Source organism: Notamacropus eugenii, chromosome 5 (genome assembly GCF_028372415.1).
Source record: "Notamacropus eugenii isolate mMacEug1 chromosome 5, mMacEug1.pri_v2, whole genome shotgun sequence".
Classification (NCBI taxonomy): domain Eukaryota; kingdom Metazoa; phylum Chordata; class Mammalia; order Diprotodontia; family Macropodidae; genus Notamacropus; species Notamacropus eugenii.
Window position 1 is genome coordinate 128,728,185 of NC_092876.1, and position 20,999 is coordinate 128,749,183.

Sequence of the window (20,999 nt, forward strand, 5' to 3'; positions counted from 1 at the left end):
AAGATTGGGGGAGGCATAGAAATGTCTATGGTTTAGCAAGAATAAAAGAAAAAGAAATTGAAGGAATTAGAACAGGCAAAGAAACTAAATTATCATTCTTTGCAGACAATATGATGATATACTTAGAGAATCAAGTAAAAAACAACTTGAAATAATAAACAACTTTGGCAAAGTAGCAGGATGCAAAATAAACCCACATAAATCATCTGCATTTCTATATATTATTAATAAAGTCCAACAGCTAGAGATAGAAAGAGAAATCCCATTTAAAGTTACTACAGGCACTATAAACTATTTGGGAGTCTACCTGACAAAATGAACCCAGGGACTATTTATGGAGAATGGAGCAATTTATGACTAAACAAGAGATAGAGAACATTATGAAATGCAAAATGGATAACTTTGATTACATTAAACTGAAAAGTTTTTGCACAAACAAAGCCAATGCAACCAAGATTGGGAGGGAAGCAGAAAACTGGGAAGGAATTTTTACAACTAGTGTCTCTGATAAAGTCCTCACTTCTAAAATATACAGAAAACTGAGTCAAATTTACAAGAATACAAGTCATTCCCCAAGTGATAAATGGTCAAAGGATATGAACAGGCAGTTTTCAGAGGAAGAAATTAAAGTTATCTATAACCATATGAAAAAATGCTCTAAATCACTATTGATTAAAGAAATGCAAATCAAAACAACTCTGAGGTACCATACCACACCTATCAAACTGGCTAACATGACAAAACAGGAAAATGATAAATGTTGGAGAAAATGTGGAAGACTTGGAACACTAATTCATTGTTGGGGGAGCTCTAAGCTGATCCAATCATTCTGGAGAGCAATTTAGAACTATGCCCAAAGGGCTATAAAAATGTGCATGCCCTTTGACCCAGCAATACTGCTTCTAGGGTTCTAATTCAAAGAGATCATAAAAATGGGGAAAGGACCCACATGTACAAATTGCTCCATTCTCCATAAATGTGACAAATAAACTATTCCTTGCTCCCCTAATTTGTTTATAGTATCAGATTTTACACCTAGATCATGTACCCATTTGAATATATGGTATTAGGCATTGGTCTGTGCCCAACTTCTGCCACACTATTTTCTAGTTTTCCAACAGTTTTTGTCAAATAGTAAGTTCTTATCCCAGAAGCTGGGGTCCCTGGTTTTATTATAGTAGACTGCTGTAGTCATTGACTACTGTGTCATGTACTTAACGCATTCCACTGGTCTACCCCTCTATTTTTTAGCCAGTACCACGTGGTTTTGATGATTGCTGCTTTATAATACAAGTTAAGATCTGGTATGGCTAGGCCACTTTCCCTTGCATTTCTTTTCATTAATTCCTTTGATATGTGGTGGCCAAGAACTGGAAATCAAAGTAATATCGATCAATTGAGGAATGGCTAAGCAAGTTGTGGTATATGAATGTAATGGAGTACTATTGTGCTATATAACAAATGACAAACAGGCAGACTTCAGAAATACCTGAATAGACTTATATGAACTGATATTGAGTGAAGTGAGCAGAACCAGGATAACATTATACACAGTAACAGCCACAGTGTGCGAGGACTGTTTTTGTTAGTTAGTCCTCTACAACAAGGCAAGGACCTAAAATGTTTCCAAAGGACTCATGATGCAAAATGCCATCCACATCCAGAGAAAGAACTATCGAACTGTAACACAGAATGAAAGACTATTTCCTCTTTTGTTATGTTTGGTTTTGTTTAATTTTACTCATGCTTTCTCCCATTTGTTTTAACTCTTCTATGCAACATGACTAATGTGAAAATGTATGTGTAGAGCCTACATAAGATTGCATGCTGTCTTGAGGAGGGAAGAGGGAAGTTAAAACTTAAGGAAGTGATTGATGAAAACTGAAAACAAATAGATTTGGAAAAAAAAGATTAGGGGAGACAGAGGCATGTTTGTAAGCAAGGAATGAACCAGGAGATAGGGAGAAACTGAAGATTAGAGAAAGTGAGAAGGATAGTAGAGGCAGTAGCCTAGAGAAAATAGGAAAGAATGGAATCAAGGGGACATGTTGTGGGGTTTGCTTTATCAAGGAGAAGGGCAACCTCTTCATTAAAGACAGGGGTAAAGAAGGAAATAGTGAGGAAAAGGACATCTGAGTAATGTGAGATGTTGGGAAGGAACTCTCTGCAAATGGCTTCAATTTTTTCAGTGAAGTATGAGGTAAGATCCTCAGTGGAATGGATAGGGGAAAGGATGCAAAGGGAGGTTTGAAGAGGGATGAAAAAGGTTAGAATAGGCACTGGTGAACAGAATTTCATACTGATTAGAGAGATATAAAAGGACTGCCTTGCTTCCATGAAGACCCAGTGAAGATGATTCTTACAATCAGGTTTGCAGCCTAGAAAACATTCTCAACTCTTCACTATCCCTCACACACCAAATTCAATCAGGTATATCAATTCTACCTCCAAAATATCTCTCACAAAGGTCATCTTCTCCCCACTCACACTACAACCACCCTAATGCAGCCCTTATCACCTCTTTCCTGATCCATTGCAATATCCTCTTAATTGGTTCTTCTCCTACCTGTCTGCCTGGTCCTTCTCTATCTCCCTTGCTGACTCATCACCTACTTTATGCCCCCTAAACATTGTTGTTCCTCAGGGTTTAGTCCCAGGAACTGTTCTCTTCTCATTCTTGGTAACATCATCAATTCCTATGAGGTTAACTACCATCCCTATGCAAATGACCTACAATCTCTCCAAGATTATGTCCTGCATAGTCAATGCCTACCAGACATTTCAAACTCAATATATACAAATCAAAACTCATTATCTTTCCCTCTCAATCCTCCAGTCTTGCAAAACTCCCTATTTCTACTGAAGACACCCACCATCCTCCCATTCTCCCAAGTTCATAACTTCAATATCATCCTTGATTCCTCACTCTCCCTTACCCCAGATACCAGTCAGTTGCCAAATCTTATTTCTACCTCCATGACATCTTTCACTTTCAAATCCTTCTTTCCACTTATAGGATTACATATTAGTTCAAGTTCTAATTACCTCTCACCTAGATTATTGCGGCATCCTCCTAATTGAATTTCCTGTCTCAAGTTTCTCACTACTCTGGTACACTGCAGCCAAAGTAATTTCCCTTAAAAAAAAATCATCATGTAACTCTCTTACTCAACTACCTCTAGTGGTTTCCTATTGCTTCTAAGATACACACACACACCTGTTTAGTTTTTAAAGCCCTATACCACCTGACCCTAACTTATCTTTCCAACCTCATGAGATATTATATCCCTTTGCATGCTCTACAAAGATCAAAAGAAATGGTCTTCCTTCTATTCTTCACATGACACTCCATCTCCCATCTCCACACCTTCACACTGTACATTCCTCAGGCCTGGAATGCACTCCAACCCTACTGCCACCTCAGAGTCCCTCTTTAAGATACAGTTCAAAAATCATCTTCTACATGAAGTCTTTTCTGATCCCCTTCCAACTGCTAATATCTGCCCTCCCAGACTGCCTTGTACTTCGCTACTTTGCATATATGTGTATTTATTCTTTTTATAGTTATGTTGTATATATTTTGTTTTGCTGTCCTCCCCATCAGAATGCATATACACTGGGAATAAGGATTGTTTCACTTTTCTGTACTTTATTCTAAAGTATTTCTAATTCACATTTCCATTTATATGCTACTTAAAATAGAAGATATCTCAGAAATATATCTTATAGTACAGTATATGGCACATTTCTGGGTTTAAAGATACTGGCTGAGTGATGGTTTCCCTGAATTCCAGCCCTTCCCTTCTTTAATCCATCCTCCACATAACTACCAAATTGACATCCTAAAATACAGGTCTGACCAATTTCACTCCCTAGATTTAAAACAAAAAAAAGTGGCTCCCTATTGCTCCTGAGATTAAATACAAACTCTCATTGGGAATTTAAAGCTCTTTCCAAACTGGCTTCAGCCTCCCTCTGAAAGCTGGTTATACATTACTCCCTTCATTCACTCTCTAAGTTCCAATTAAAAAGGCCTAATTGCTATTCTGTGTAGACATGTTCCATCCCCAGTCTCTGTGTTTTTACACAGGCTGTCCATCATGACTAGTTACCTACACTTCTTGGACCCTAACATCCCTCCAAGACTCATTTCAAGTGCCACCTCCAAGAGGCCTTTCCTGATTCCCCCAGGTTGTTGGTGAACCATCACCATTTTCCCTGAAATTAGGATTGCAGCTGTAGAGTTGGAAGGGACCTCAGAAATCATGTAGTCTAATCCCATGTTTTACAGATGAGGAAATGTACTTTTTATTTTTATGTAACATGAAAATGTTCGCTCCCCTTGAAAGCAGAAGTGGTCTTTTCATCCCAAGCCTAGCATAGTACCTGACACATTGTAAGTTCTTAAAAAAGGCTTGAGGAATTTAACTAAATTCTAGTCTAAAAGCTGCAGAGCTATGGTGCTAAAAAAAAATAAAGGCATAGATTTAATAAGGTTGTTATAATTATCATATAATAATATATAAGATCAGAAAATGATAGACCAGAGTTATAGTCCCAGCTGTACCATGAAATTATTACAAGATCTTTGGCAAGTCACTTAACTAAATTCACATTTATATAACACAATGCAGTTTACAAAAATGATTCTATAAGTCTTAGATTTCAATCCTAGCTACATTACTATGCCACATTTAGCCTCAATTTCCCCATAGGTAAACAAAGGAGGTTGAACTAAATAAGAGCAAGGTCTCTTCATTCTAAATACCCATAAATCTATGCTAATTCACTTGATCTTTACAACAATCCTACATGGTAGACAAGGAAGAGATTATTGCCTGAGTACTCATCTATGTAATAAGGGGATTGTGATTAGATCAGAAATTCTTAACCTTCATCTGTGAACTGTAATCTTAATCTGTGAATTTGTTTTATAATATTTTGATAATTATATTTCAATGAAACTGGTGAACTTATTTACAACATTTTGATCATTATATTGTAATATAACTGGCTTCTTTTGTAACTCTATATATTTCATCTAATGCATTTTAAAGTATTATTCTGAGAAAGAGTCTATAGGCTTTACCCAACTGATAAAAGGGTCCATGACACAAAAAAAGTTAAAAACCCCTGTAAATGATCCTGAAGGTCTTTTCCCATTCTAAATTGTTTAATTTGATGCATACATGTACCTTTCTCAAAGGAAGTTGAAAACAAGATTATTTGACACTAGTGCGTAAAGGAGTAATGCCGATATATGGAGAGTCCAATTTCAAGCTTTCAATTTTCTATGTGGTTTTCTGTCCCTCTAATCTAACACAGCAATACAATTTGGAGGAAATTTCATTCACATATTATGGAAGAGCTATTATACCCTTCTCTTGAAATCTAAAGTATTTCTAATTAACACCTCAATTTACATGCTACTTAAAATAGGAGATATCTCAAATATGTTTTTTTCTCTTCAGTGCATTTATAAAAGCAAGAAAAGCATATATGGAAACGAGTTAAGAAAATTTTCATCCCTTCAAGTCCTTAAGGCTCAACTGATTCATTTCAATTCTGTTCTTGCTCTATTTCAGGCAGTTTCACTTCTTAGTTTCATACTATATAGTATGAGTTGTTGCTCTGCTGGAGAAAAATGTTAATATATGAACCATATATCAAGTCATCTTTTTCCTCTTAAAGAAAAAATGAAAAATGTTTTCACATGAAGTACAATATAACTGACCAAAAGGCCAAGCCTAACTGGTGCCACCATCTGGGACAAATATGCTTGTCAAAGAGAAATAATGATACTAAGATGCTGATGCAACCTTTAAGTTTCTGAAGATTTCTAAATTCCTATGTTCACCTTCCCTTGCTTGTTAGTAACAGGAGCTAAAGGAATTTAGAACTGAAACATCTCCATTAATTACAGGCATATCCAAATAACTTTACCTTGACAATAAAATTGCACAACCACCTCATTAAAACATTAGAAACCAAGTCCAATCTAACATCACTAAACTGTCCCATAATAGTAAGATTAATCCTTCTGCCAGCACCCAGACCTAGTTCTCTCCTCACTCCTACAGAAGTGTGCTCAGTCATTCCCTTTCCCTTGTGTACTTTCCATCTCTCTGTCTCCAATAACTACTGCCTATCTGCCTAAAATCTTACTTAATATTAACCATGCCCTAGCCTGGGAAAAATCTTCCTTTGATCTCTCTAATCATACAGAAATGTTTCCATCTCTTCCCTCTCCTTTTCACACAGTTGTCTTCAGTTAGTATAATCAATGCCTCCTTCCTCAGGTCACAATCTGATTTCTTCCATACCTCCCTACTGAAACTAATCAAAGGCCACCACCAAACTCCTAATACCTAACTGCAACAAGTGGTTTTTCTTTTCCTACTAATTTTCATCCTCTTTGACCTTTCCAGAGCTTCTAACACATTAAATACTCCCCTACTCAAGAGACAGTACTCATTCTATTTCTTTAAGTCTTACTTTTTTATATGGATACTCCCCAACATTCTGTCTTTGGCATTCTTATTTTCTCTCTACACTTTCCCATAGCAAAATCATTTACTCCTATTGCTTCAACTACCATTTCCATGTACTCCCTAACCTTTATCATCAATGCTAACTTAAACTCTCCTTTCTGACCTCCCAATACCATATCAAATTACCTATAGAACTTGTCCAAAATGATGTTCCATCAGCACTGAAAAATGAAAATATCTAGAACTTATATCATCTAATCCAGCCTAAAACTACACTCCTTTTTTTAACTTACTTCTCTCTGCAGCATCACTATTCACCAAGTTTTCCATGTACAAAACCTTAACTGATTCTTCTCTCACTCCTACCCTCTCATATCCAATTAATCAATCATCCCAACATTTATTAAGCACCTACTAACCACCATGCCTGCAATGTGCACAGTACAAAAAATGAAACAATCCCTATTTCCACAGAACATGCATTCTAATGGGGAGACAAAGACACAAACAAATACATAACGAGTAAATATAAAGGGAATAAATATACAATAGCAAGGGAAGGAAGAGCTTTAATATCTGCAGCGAAGGGAAGGTCAGGAAAGATATGTAAAAAGTAATGTTTGAGTTATGTCTTGAAGGAAGAGAAATTCTAAGTAGCAAAAAGTGAGATGGGAATGCATTCCAGCCAGAGCAAAGGCATAGCTGATGGGAGATAAAGAGTCATGCATAAAAAATAAAGAGGAAAAAGCTAGTTTAACTAGATCTCAGCGTAAGAGAAAGGAAGTAGAAATTTTCAATGAGACTGGAAAAATAATTTAGGACCAGGTTCTAAAAGGCTTTAAAAAGCTAAATAGAGGTATTTATATTTTATTCAAGAGGTAGTAGGGAATTATTGCAGTTAAATGAGTAAGGGTGTAACACTGTCAGAACTATGCTTCAAAAAAATCACTTGGGCAGACAGTTACCAAGTCCTATCAATTATAAACCCACAATCTCTCTCAAATCCCTCCCCTCCTATTTATTCCTACTGCCATCACTAATATAGGCCTTCATTACTATCCACCTATACTACAACCAAATAAAATCCTAAGAAGTCTTTCCACTTTCACTCTGTCCTCCACAATCAGGCTGTGTCATTTCTTTCCTTCAAAACCTTCAGAAACTCCAGAGGGAATAAAATCCACATCCCTTTGCCTTGCATTCAGGACCTCCACAATTTGGTGGCATCCTGCCTTTCTGGCCTTACATCACTTTACTATCCTTCATGTACTCTAAGCTCCAACCAAAATGGACTAATCATCAAATATGCTTTGTCTTTCCCACCTCTATGTCTTGTCTCATGCTTCCTTTTATGCCAGGTACATCCTCTCTCCCACTCTACACCTCCCATTAGAACAATCTAAAGGCAGAAATTATCCATGTTTGTATCTTATCTGTCTCCATTATACTGTAAGCTTCTTAAGTACATGTAGAAGCTTTTAGTGTTTACTGTAGAAGCTTTTAGTGTTTATTTAACACATTATTCACAAAATTGCCTATTTAGAACAGAAACTGACTGTGTAACACTGTTTGGCCTATCATGTTTTTGCAGAACCAATTAATGACATTCGGTACGGTATTATGATAGACCCATAATACATTAAAAGTCACTTTATTCCTGGCACTGCAGTGGACTTCAATGGGGAAAGTATAACAGTAAGATTTGTACAAGAAAGACAAAAGAAAAAGTGGTTTCTTATTAGTAAGATGTCCTCCATCAAAACTGTACTGGGATGGGAAAGTGGGGAGGAAGAGGAGCCCTAAGCCAGAAGACCTTAGCTACCAATCCTGGCTCTGCCAATGGCATTTAGTGAGACTGTGGCTAAGTCCTTTTCCAGCTCCAAACCTATCTCTTCAATTGTTTTCTCAATACATCCTTATGAAATTAAGTATTATAGTTATGGGAATATGGTCAAATCCCCACCCTTACAACATACTGAAAGTTCCATAACAGAAGGGCAATGTCTTCTATAAACTTTATATCTTTCTCAGCCATGCACAGTCCTCTGCACAAAGCAAGTACTTAAATGACTGGTTAACCGAATTACCCTACCTACACTGAAAAAAGTATTTTTATAAATTTTAAAGTGTTGTATAAATTATAGACTATCCTTTCGTTTAATTTGTTTTTGATTGGACCCATGAAGTTCCTAGTGGATCTAGCAAGGCCAACCCACCTTTTCTGCAACTTAGCCTTAGAAAGTTACCTGGGACACTAAAAGGTAGTCTCATACTCAGCATGTATCTGGATGGGGGCTTGAACCAGGGGGTCCTGAACTAGCAAAGCAGCTCTCTACCTACTATGAACATTGACTCTAATATATACAAAGAAAAGTTAATTTGAAGTCACAAGTCTTGGGTTCAATTCCCACCTCTGCCACTAACCATGTGACCACTGACAAGTCATTTTAGAGGGTAAATTTCTTTTATTCCTCTGCAGAATGGAAACAATGATACTTGGACTATTTCACATATCTATAGTGAGGAAAGTGCTTTGTAGAGCGTAAATGCCATACAAATATGAGCTATTATTAGTAGTGACTAAAAGCTAATTATTTTGTATTTCTGTAATATGTTTTCATCACTTTCAATTCTAAGGTCTTCAAAGGCAGTTCAAATATTCACTGAAGCCCACCACTCTACTGACTCTGTCAAAAGATATGAGACTCATCAGCTCTTAACTGAGTTCTGCACATAGTGGGTTCTCAATAAATTTAGTTAGCTGGCATTTTTTTTCCTGAAGAAAGAGGAAGGAGGTTCAGAGGAAAAGTTCTCAGCTGAGCTTTTAAAAATATGTGAAACGACTGCCTTAAGTTCACTTCCAAGTCTCCACCTAGAAGGATGTGAAAGACATTCATGATGATGTCTTTTATAATAAGATAATTTATTATGTCAAGAGAATTTTAAAAAGCTTACAACCAGTGGTTAATTATACACCTAAAGCAACAATGTTAAAGTTTAGACAATCTCCACATTTCAAATCAGGCACTTATTTCAGTACGCGTAATAGCATATCCCACTAGAACAAAAGGCCAAGAATGAGTATTCCATTACAGAAAAGCATGGAACTTTAGAGCTGGAAGGGACTGGAAGGGAAGATTACCCCTTATATTTTACACATCCAAGACAATGAAAGAGGATGGGACTTAAAGTCAGAAGACCTAATAATACAGCATACCTGTGGGCAAGTCACCCAACTTCCATGAGTCTCAGTCTCTCCACCCGAATTTGAATCAGAAAAAAAAAACAAGGACTTCTGTAAACTCAAAAGAAGAATAGCAAGGAAAAGATTACCAACTAAAACATACGTTTATAAACTTAAGCTTCTATAATGGCTAGAAAAGTTTAGAGATTAATATTGTTTTTAGTCAGGTATCACATTTTAATCTACACATTTTTTAAAAAAACACACACAAACAGGCACGTTTAAAATCAAACATCACCTCTTTGGGTATCAAATTCTATACTTTCTGCCAGCACAAAAAGAATGAGGCCCTGGCTGTGGGTGGGCAGAGAACAGAGAAGCAAAACTTTTGAAAGGTGTTTCATACCAAGCCTAGAAACCTGAGCATTCTAACCCAGATGGTAAGCCATGTTTGCTTTCCAGCATACTAAGTAAAAGCCAATAGCAAAGAAGTCATGGAGTCTTCACCATAGCCATCCAAAACATTCCAAAAGGATGGTACCTAACGAAGATGCTATAGCCATACTTAGTATCTGCATGGCATTCAACACTTTGCTAAGATTGTGGCAGAGCCAAGATGGCACAGTAAAAGGATGGTCCTGTAGAAGCTCCCCCTCATAGCCCATAAAATACCTGTAAAAAATGACTAAACAAATTCTAGAGCAGCAGAAGCCATAAAATGACAGAAAGAGATTTCCAACCCAAGGCAGTCTGGAAGGTCAACAGGAAAGGTCTATGGAACTGGGTGCTGAGCAGAGCACAGCTCATCCTAGGCCACGCAGCATGGATAGGACCAAGCAGGCTGGGGCACAGAATCCCAGGCAGCAGCTTCGGTTCCCAGATTGCTCAACCCACAAACACCAAAGACAGCTTCAAAGGTCAGTGAGAAGGCTCTTTCTGCTCTTTAACCTGGGGGAAAAGGGAATGCAGTATGGTCCCTCCCCTGTCCCAGCAGCCCCCACTTCCCCCCCAACAGCAGCAACTGCAGCAGCAGTTTCCATTTTGGGAGCCTTTGGCTTAAAGACCCTGGGGGAATTGAGCTGATGATCTGATCTCAACCCTGAGTGATGGCCCTGGGGTGAGGAGTGCTGGCTGGCACAGTGGAGCTGATGGAGGTTCTGAAGAGGGAATTCTACTCGCAGATTCTGAGTAGAAAAGTTTGCGGTAGCTCCCAGACCACAGCACAGGCCAGGAAAGGAGTAAACTCCTCTCACTTGATTGTGCCACCTTGGAGAAAATGAGAACTTACAAGTCCCCAGAGTATACCCTCCTCTTGACAAAGGACTCAAAAGCCAAGTAAGAGGCTGGGAAAATGCCCAAAAAAGGGGGAAAAAATAAGACTATAGAAGGTTACTTTCTTGGTGAACAGGTCCTTTCTTCCATCCTTCTGGATGAGGAAGAACAATGCATACCATCAGAGAAAGACTTAAAAGTCAAGGCTTCTGCATCCAAAACCTCCAAAATAAATATGCAATGGTCTCAGGCTATGAAAAAGCTTAAAAAGGAGTTTGAAAATCAAGTAAGAGAGGCGGAGGAAAAATTGGGAAGAGAAATGAGAGTGATGAAAGAAAATCATGAAAAGCAAGTCAAAAGCTTGCTAAAGGAAACCCCCCCAAAAATGCTGAAGAAAATAACACCTTTAAAAAAAAAACCACTTTGATAAGATCCCAAGAATTTGACGAATACAAAAAACAGCCAAAAATCACAGAATATCATTTTCAAGAACTTCAAAAACCATCAAAACCTAGTCTAATCTGTATGAGGGTCGTTTGTAACTCTCTAAAAGTGAAACTTCATAGTTTTCAGAAAGCTCTTCTAGGTTGTTAACCAACATTCTCTTTCCCTTTCTCCCTTACCTCATCCCAAATCTCAAAGTCGCCCCTCTCCTGAACCTTCTTGGCCAACTTTCTCTAAGTTTCCTTATTATCCTACTCTGAGTTTTCCTTCATTCCCAAGCTCCTCACCAGCATAAAAAGCACAGATGACAATTTTTCACCAATCCCTTTCCCTAAGGATCTTGAAGCTGGAAAGGCCCTTAGAAATCATCTAGTCCCACACCCCCTCAACTTACAAATGAGAATAAAGGCAGAGTGACTGAGTGACTTGACAAGGTCAGAGTGCTAACAAGCCAGAAGAGAAGGGGCTCTCCTGCCTTCAAATCCAAAGCTCTCTCCTTGCCCACTCTGCAAAATGCCATCTTTTAATAGTTAAGATCATCATTTTACATTAAACTGCCTCCCTCACACCCTGGAAGTCCTCACCACCTCCTCTCCTCTCATTCCTCTCATTCCACTTTCATCTCATTCCTCACTTCCTGTCCTCTCCTCTTACCCCCCCCTTCATCTTTATGCTCTTAAGTACCACTTGGATCCTTAAGTGTTGGTAATGAGGAGGGAGAAGGGCCACTTTAGGAGGACTGAAACCCAGAGGAGAGGGGAATGATCCAGAAGCAGTGAGGAAAATCATGATGAAGTCACGTTCAACAGTGGACTCTGAAGTAAGGAGGTGATTCACCAGGACCATCACCATCCCAACTGACCATCAACATCCTAACACTGGGGTATCCAAGGAGGAAGTACCACACCTGCACACTCTCCTACAAGGATGGGGCTGGAGAGATGGAAGAGAATATGCCTAGCCTTAAAAGGACAGTTGGAAGGGGCGAGGGTTGGCAAGAAGGGTGATTATGAAATCTTGAGAGGACAATATGGGGGGGGGGCAAACTATGAAGCCTGAAAGAGACAGTAAGGGGGGGTAGGGGCGGGAGGTGACTAGGAAGCCCAGCGGGGGGTGGGGGGGGTATGACTATGGGGAAAGTGGGGGGGCGGGAGTTAGCCCTGAAGCCCAGAGGTAGCAGTGGAGGGAGAGGCAGTGGGGGCATGACTATAAAGTCTTAAAGGGGTCAGTGCTCAGAGAAGGAGGGGGAGAGGGTAGCTTGGAAATTCGGGGGGGGGGGGTGACTAAGAGTTCAGAGAAGACAGTGTGGGGAGGGGAAACTCACAAGGAAGCCCTGAGGGAACGAGGGGGAGGGGTGACGAAGAGCCCAGAGGGGGCAGTGATCGGGAGTCCGGAGGCCAGGGTGACCCCAGAGCCTCCGCGGGCCCGGGAAGGCGCCCGTGCCGCCCTCGGGGGAAGCGTCTGGACAGCCCCGGACCGGCGCCCGGCGCGCGGCCGCGCTCACCTGCTGCGACGGCAGCTCCACATGCAGGGCCCGCGAGGAGGCGGCGGCGGCGGGACCCGGGGACACCCCGACGCCGGGCAAAGCGACCACGGCGGCGGTGGCGGCCGAGCCGCTCATCGCGAGCCCGGGGCTGCCCCGCGGTGGCGTCCGCGCTTCTCCCGCGTCCGCGCTTCTCCCGCATCCGCGCCCCGCGCCGCTTCCCCCGCCGCCTCCTCCTCCCGCTCTTGCTCGGGCGAGCTCGGTCCCTCGGAACTCCCCACCCGTCCGGCAGCGAGCGGACAGTTCCTCCGCGGGCCGCCTCTACCGCTCCTCACGGAAGGGCCATATTACCGCAGTGCAAAACCTCTCTCCCGGGCCGGCCGCTGCCGAGCCCGGAGCGCTCATTGGCCCCGCTCCACAGGGGGCGGGGCCGTAAGCGGCCTCCACCCCGTGCTATTGGAAGGACGCCCCGTCGCTCACTCCCGAGGAGGACCGGGAAGCGGGGCGGGGAAAGGAAGCTGGGGACCCGCCGAGCGGCCTAAATTGCGTTGGTAAGGCCGAGCTGAAGCCGGGCGAGCGGCTTTTGACTGGTCTGCGGCCTCCCGCGAGGGCAGAGCCTCGTGACGGGAGCTGTTGGGTGATTGGTCCAAGTCCCCGCCGATCGAAGCGAAGGGGAGAGAAAGTCGAGAACTGAAGGGATCGGGGGAGGAGCGCCCTGGGTCTCCCCTGTCACGTGCAGGTGGCCGTAGTGTCATCTGAGTAAAGACCGTCTGTACTCTGAGCCACTTCCGCCCGGACACAGTTACCATGGTAACCAACTTCCTAGGAAAAGGGGCGGGGCCGTGAAAGGTACAAGGGTGCTAGAAGTACTGTACTTGTGAGAACACGTGGGGCCCCGACCGCAGCCTAGGAATGTCTTCTGGTTAGCAGACGTTCGCTGAGCGCCCCGTGTGACAAATGATCATTAGTAATCCTGCAGCTCAGAAAACATGTAGCCTGGTGCACCGAACGCAGGGGCGGGACTCTTGGGAAGCCCTGGTTCGGAATTCTGCCTTTGACCATTCGTAGCTGTGAATGGCTTAATTCTCTAAGCCTCAATTATCCCTTCGGTAAAATGAGGCTAAGATTTGTAGTGCTTGGTAGGAAAGCTTCCAGTCTGACAGAAGAGCTTACATAAAGATGATAAAAGCTCCCGCCACAGCTGATAAGCATGCAAGTATTTTTGCAACCCTGTTTTTTTATAGGTGGGGAGAGAGAGAGAGAGGACCTGTTAGCCTAAGGTCACATACCTGCTAGGTAACTCTTTCAAGAAGCAGCTTACTGTCGTGGATAAGAAATAGGTTTGGAGCTGGGAGACTCGGTTTAAAGCCCAGTCTTGCTACTTACTACCTGTGATTCCCCAGTATTTCCTGGATTCCAGTTTCTTCATCTATAAAATGGAATTGAAATAAATTACCCCCAAGGTGCCTATCAACTCCCAGTCCTGTGATACTGTAAACCTACATCGGCTGACTCTAAACCCAGTATCAAATATAAAACAAATTCCCCAGCCTGGCATTTGAGACCTAACTTTCCAGTCTTTTCACCAACTGCATCCATTTCAGATTTTCTCCTACAAAACTTGCTGTTCTTGGAGTAGAAACAACAGCCAAACAATCGTGCTTGATTTTCTCCTTCAAGTGCCAAAGGGATGCTTAAAACAAGCACTCTTGAAAGAAAAAAGTTTCCCAAGCTACCACTAACTACCTTCAATGCCCCGATAGGCAAGTCCCACTCTGAAGGGCCTTATGTGAAAGGCAATGAAATGATGCAGAAAGTCCTGGATTGGGAGAAGACCTAGGTCCAATTCCCAGACCTGCTACCTGTGTGATGTACTTAGACAAGTTACTTCACTTCTCTGGAATTGCTTTCCCATCTGTAAAATAAGGGGATTCGATCAAAGCAGTACAAATGATAAATGACAGAAGTAGTCAACATTAGAAGTCACATCCTTTGACCTAGTAACTTCTGATTGAACAAATACTCCAAAGAAGTCAAAGACAGAAGGAAAGGTCCCATGTAACAAACTCAACAAGAATTTGTGTAGTTCCTGCTATGTATCAGGCAATGTACCAAAAATTGGGGATGTGAAGAAAAAGCAAAAACAGCCCTTGTTCTGGGCCTTAAAGATAGTCAGGGATTCTAAGAAGTGAAAGTAAGGAGGTAGATCCTTTCTGAAATGAGGGACAGCCAGGACAGAGATGAGAAAAGTGGTTATTACATGTGAGGAACAGTCAAAGTGCACACTTTATAGTGTGCAAGGGGGATAATAAGATGGGAAAGGCAAAAAAAATCTGGTTTTTAATACCAACAGTGCTTCTATTTAATTCTAGAGGTAATAGAGAGCCATTAAATTTATTGAGTGGGAGGAAGGAGGAGAGGGAAGGGAGTGACATTGTCAAGCTTATTAAAGAAAATTAATTTGGCATCTGTGTAGGCTATATTTGTAAAGCCTCATCAGACCACCATTTTGCTTTCTTGCTCTTCTTTTTCTTTGGAATGTATTTTGTTGCTTCTTCCTGTACAATATTACAAACCTGGTTCATAATTCTTCAGGCACTTTGTCTACTATATCTAATCTCAAAAGTCTATTTATCAGCTCTACTTCATATTCATAAGGGATGTTATTTAAGTCATACCTTTGTGATCTTCCCTACTTCCCTACTTTCCCTATTTAAGTCTGAATTTTGCAACAAGCTCATGATCTGAGCCACAGTCAGCTCCAAGTCTTATTTTAACTGACTATGTATTAACTTCTCCATCTTTGACTGCAAAATTTATAATCAATCTGATTTCTATATTGATCATCTGGTGATGTCCATGTGTAGAGTACCTTTTGGGTTGTAGAAAAAGAGTGTTTGTTATGACCAGAGAGCTGTCTTGACAAAACTTTATTAGTCCCTGCGCTGCTTCATTTTGTACTCTAAAGCCAAATTTGCCTATTATTCCAATTATCTTTTGATTTCCTACTTTAGCATTCCAATCTCCCATGATGAATGTGATATCTTTTTTGTTGTTGTTTCTAAAAAATGTTGTAGGTCTTCATAGAACTGATCAGCTTTGGCATCTTTGGCCTCATAGGCTGGAGCATAGACTTTTATTTACTGTGATGTTGAATGGTGTGCCTTGGATCTGAACAGATAGCATTTGGTCCTTTTTGAGATGATACTCCAGTCCTTTTCTTACCCTTTTATTGACTATGAGGGATTACCCATTTCTTTTAAAGGACTCTTGTTCACAGTAGCATATGTAATGATAACCAGAATTAAATTCACTATCCATTTAAGTTCACTGATACCCAAGATAATTATGTTTAATTTTTCCATCTGCTATTTGACCACATCCAGCTTACCTTGGTTCATAGCTCTTACATTCCAGGTTCCTATGCAATATTGATTTTTATAGCATCAGATTTTCCTTTCGTCATCAGATCTGTAGTAGATCTTTCTTTTGGCTTTGGTCCAGACACTTCATTAGTACTGGAGCTACTTGTAGATGTCCTCTGCTCTTCTCCAGTAGCATAGTGGACACCTTCCAATCTAAGGGGCTCATCTTCCAATGTCATAGCTTTTATCATTGTAGCACTGACCAGAGAGTTTTCCTGACAAAGATACCAGAGTAGTTTCCTATTTCCTTCTCCAGTGGATCACCTTTTGTCAGAGGTTTGCAATATTATCCTGAAGGCAGCAACAGCAACAACAAAAACATTCCAAAGAAAGCAAAATGGTGGCCTGATGAGGCTTTACAAATAGCTGAGGAACGAAAGCAAGAAGAAAATGTGAAAGGGAAAGATATACCCAACTGAACGCAGAATTCCAGAGAATAACACAGACAGATAAGAAAGTTTTCTTAAATGAGCAATGCAAAGAAATAGGAGAAAGCAAATGAATGGGAAAGACGAGATCTCTTCAGAAAAAGGAGAAGTTTCATTCAAAAATGGGTATGATAAAAGGCAAAAATGGTAGGGATTTGACTGAAGTAAAAGAGATTGAGAAAAGGTGGCAAGAATACACAAAAGAACTATGCAGGAAAGATCTTAACATCACCAATGGTCTAGAGTCAGAGATCCTAGAGAATGAAGTCAAGTGGGCTTTTAGGAAGTGTTACTAACAATAAGGTTATTGAAGGTGATGGGATGCCAGCTGAACTATTAAAAACCCTATAAGATGATGTTAAAGTGCTGCACTCAATATGCCAGCAAGTTTGGAAAACACAACAGTGGCCCCTGGATTGGAAAAGATCAGTTTACCTCCCAGTCCTAAAGAAGGACAACACCAAGGAATGTTCAAATTATCAAACAATTGCATTCATTTCACACTCCAGCAAGTTTATGCTTATGATTCTGCAAGTCAGGATTTAGCAATATGTGAACCAAAACAACAGGCTCTTTGGGGAAGAGGCAAAGGAACTAGAGACCAAATTGCCGACATTCACTGAATTATGAAGAAAGCAAGAGAGTTCTGGAAAATCATCTACTTCTGCTTCATTGACTACACTAAAGCCTTTGACTGTGTGCATCACAACAAAATGTGGCAAGTGTTCAGAGATGAGAGTAACAGATCATCTTACTTGTCTCCTGAGGGACTAGTATGCAAGCCCAGAAGGAATAGTTAGAACTGGACATGGAACAACTGATTGGTTTAAGATTAGGAAAGGTGTTTGACAAGGCTGTATGTTGTCATCTTATTTATTTTATATGCAGAGTATATCATGTGAAATGTCAGGTGGAATGAATCAAAAGCTGTAAATAAGGTTGCTGGGAGAAATATCAACAATCTCACATATGCAGATGATATCACTCAGATGGCAAAAAGTGAAAAGGAATTAAGGAGCCTCTTAATGAGGGAAAGAATAGAGTGTCAAAGCTGTCTGTGAAAAAAAAAACTAAGATCCTAGCAACTGATCCCACCACTTCCTAGCAAATAGAGGAAGAAGAAATAGAAACAGTTTCAGATCTTATATTCTTGGGCTCAAAGATCACTGCAAATAGCAACGGCTGCATGAAATTAAGACATCTGCTCCTTGGAAGAAAAGCTACAGAAAATCTGGACAACATACTAAAAAGCAAAGATGTCATCTTGCTTACAATGTATGGTTGTAAGAGTCAGACTATAAGGAAAGTTGAGCACTGAAGAATCAACACTTTCCAAATGTGGTGCTGGAAAAGACTTTTAGAAGTCCCTTGGACAGCAAGATCAATTCAGTCAATACTTGAAGAGATTATTTCAGGTTATTCATGGCAAGGTGGAATGCTGAAGCTGAAGCTTAAATACTTTGGCCACATGAGAAGGCAGGACTCATTGGGAAAAGACCCTCATGTTGGGAAAGACTGAAGGCAAAAAAGGAAAAGGGGATGGCGCAGGATTAGATGGATAGATAATGTTATGGAAACAGTGAACCCAAACTCAGACAGACTTCAAGAGGTAGTGGAGGATAGAAGGTCCTGACATGCTATGGGATCATAAAGAGTTGGATACTACTGAACAACTGAACAACAGTTGATTACGTTAGAGTGGAAAAACACTTAAGGCAGGGAAACAAATCAGAGGTGATGAGGGCCTGAATAGTGGGGCAACTGTGTGAGTGAGAAAAGGTTGTATTTGAGAGATATTGTGGGGTGGGGAGGATGACAAGATTGGCATCTGACTGACTAATGGAGAGTGAGGAGTTAAGGATGCCTAAGCTGTGAACATGATCACTTCGAGGATAGTGGGAAGTAATAGGGAAGTTTGGAATGGAAGTAAGTTTGAGAAAAAACATACTGAACTTTTTTTCCCCAACATATTGAGTTTAAGATGCCTATCAGGCAGCCACTTCAAAATATTTAAAAGGTAGTTGGTGATAGACAAGACTGGAACTCTGGAAAGAAGTTAGAGCTAGACGTATAGATTTGGGAATTATCTGCATAGATATATCATTTAATCCATGGAAGCTCATAAAATCCAGGCTCTTACATGTCATCAGGACTTCTGGCTTCCAGCTTTGAGAGAGAAGGATAATGCCAACCTCTCTTCAAGTTGCTACAGAGAGAGTAAGACTCTAGGAAGAAGCTGACGTAAGAAAAGCTGGCAGGTCTCATGACCTGATTCATACTTTTAGTATTCTTTGATGATGTTTTTAAGTGTGACTCTGTGATCTTGATCTCATTTGCCTAAGACTTTTCTCCTGTGTCCCTATAGGAGGAACAGAGTTGGGAGAGTTTAGGAGAGTAAAAATCTTTGTCTTATGGCTTTGAGTGCAAGGAAAGTAGATGTGAAATTCTATATTCCTGTCAGGAAGACATCTCTGAAATGAAAGAAACATTCTGGGGAAAAGCCAACATGTAGAAGCATTGTCACTTTGGTCTCTATCACCAGCTTACTACTTTAAAGAGACTTAAGGGAATTTCACCTTGGGTGAGATCTGGGACTCACACTTTGTCTCTGTGTCTCTGTCTCCCTCTCTATCTATCTGTCTGTCTCTCTCTGAGATATATCACTCCTGGTGGAAGAACTCGTTCATTCTGTATACTGTCTAGTATATTCTCAGCTGTATAATTTCACTGATTTTTGTTTGCTATTGGTTTAGACAAACAAGTTTATTTGCTATTCACTATGTATCATCTTTGTGTAATTTAGTGTGAAAGGAATCAAGCTTTAGATATATAACTTGGGGCACTCTCCACTAAGGAACAGTGATCAAGAGTGTAGCTTAAGTCTAAAGAATATTTCCCTTAGACTAACAATACATAGGGGAGCAAATAGATAAAATTCTACCCCAGTATCCCACATCTCTGAGGACAGCAGTGCAGCTAGCCTTGTGGCACCAAATTTCAGCTCCTCTCTTGGAAGGAATAAGTCTCTCTTGGAGAAAGATGGACAAAGACATCTACGCATGCTTCAGCAAGCCATATCTAAACAGACCCATGTGGACACACATGACCTATATCAGAGGTTCCCAAACTTATTTGACTTACTACCCCCTTAAAAATTACTTTGCACCCCCCTGGAAATCTACTTTATTTAGCCCTTTAACAGTTTTTTTGAAACTTGCTTTATGTAAAATAATACAAATTATTTTTTTAAATGACATCTTAAGTTTAATAATTTATTGTAAATTTGTGGGGTTTTCCTGCATTGAAATTTTGGTGATGCAATATTGCATCATGTTGTAAACAAATCATTGCATGTACAGAGTCCTGCTGGTACATGCTAAACTTCCCGACAATGTGTGACACATTTGCCTGCCAACACTTGCTTGCTAAGATCTGTTGGTGGTCTTGACCACTGATTGGTTATGACTTGCATTTTGTGTGTTTATTTGGAAAATAATTTAATCACTATGGCTTTAACTCTGTTACACAATAGATGAAAAGTGTACAAACAGTTTTTCAAAATTTTCTTATCTTCTCTCCTTTTCTCATGCTTCGTCCACCCCGTTATTTTGATTCAACACCTCCCAGTTGCACCTGAGGCCACTACCCTTCCCATCATTCTAATGCCCCCCAGGGTGCAGTATCACCCACTTGGGGTACCTCTGTCTACAGGGACAACACATGCACACACACATTTCCTACATAAGATATGTCTGAAATCTTTTTCATCCTCTATGAACCACCAATACAAAATCAATGCATTCCTCAATATCCAGCTCAAGGTTCACCTCCTCTAGCACACTTCCCTTGAAGACTTTCATGCTCACTACTAATTCAGTACTTTTCCACTTTCCAAGCATCCTAACTCCATGTCCAGCTCTTTCTATTATTGCATGTTGTCGGTTATCAAACAAATAAAGAACAGTGTACACAAAGACAGGGAGGCAATGGGAAGCAAAGAGCAAAGATGACTCCTCTTACTGACCCCCTGTGTCAAGACATGAAAGAAGAAACAATCAGACCTGAAAAAGGTGGCTGGGATATAGTATCTTCTGGAGAGAAGAAAGTAAGTATTTGGAAAGAGTGAGAAAGGAAGAGATCTAGAGTGAAGAGGACTTTGTTAGTGCTTGTAAAGGAGGGAGGTCGGGGGGAGGGGGCGGGGGAGTACAGAGAGAGACTCAGAAGGCACAATGAAAGGAAAGAAGGAGACAGAAACTGGAGGGGAGTAGGAAT

The 20,999-nt window shown here is 40.6% G+C and overlaps 1 protein-coding gene across 2 annotated transcripts in view; it reads right to left on the minus strand.

Annotated features, from left to right (window-relative positions):
• The window catches only part of UVRAG (UV radiation resistance associated), a 428,278-nt gene extending 414,728 nt beyond the window's left edge, over window positions 1-13,550 (minus strand). The window contains exon 1 of one of the 2 annotated variants that reach the window (XM_072610800.1): window positions 12,896-13,550. In XM_072610800.1, the coding sequence (XP_072466901.1) occupies window positions 12,896-13,012 (117 nt within the window). In that variant the 5' untranslated portion in view covers window positions 13,013-13,550. The remainder of the gene's footprint in view (window positions 1-12,895) is intronic. The other variant, XM_072610801.1, reaches the window with a different exon arrangement.
• Window positions 13,551-20,999: the final 7,449 nt, after the last annotated feature.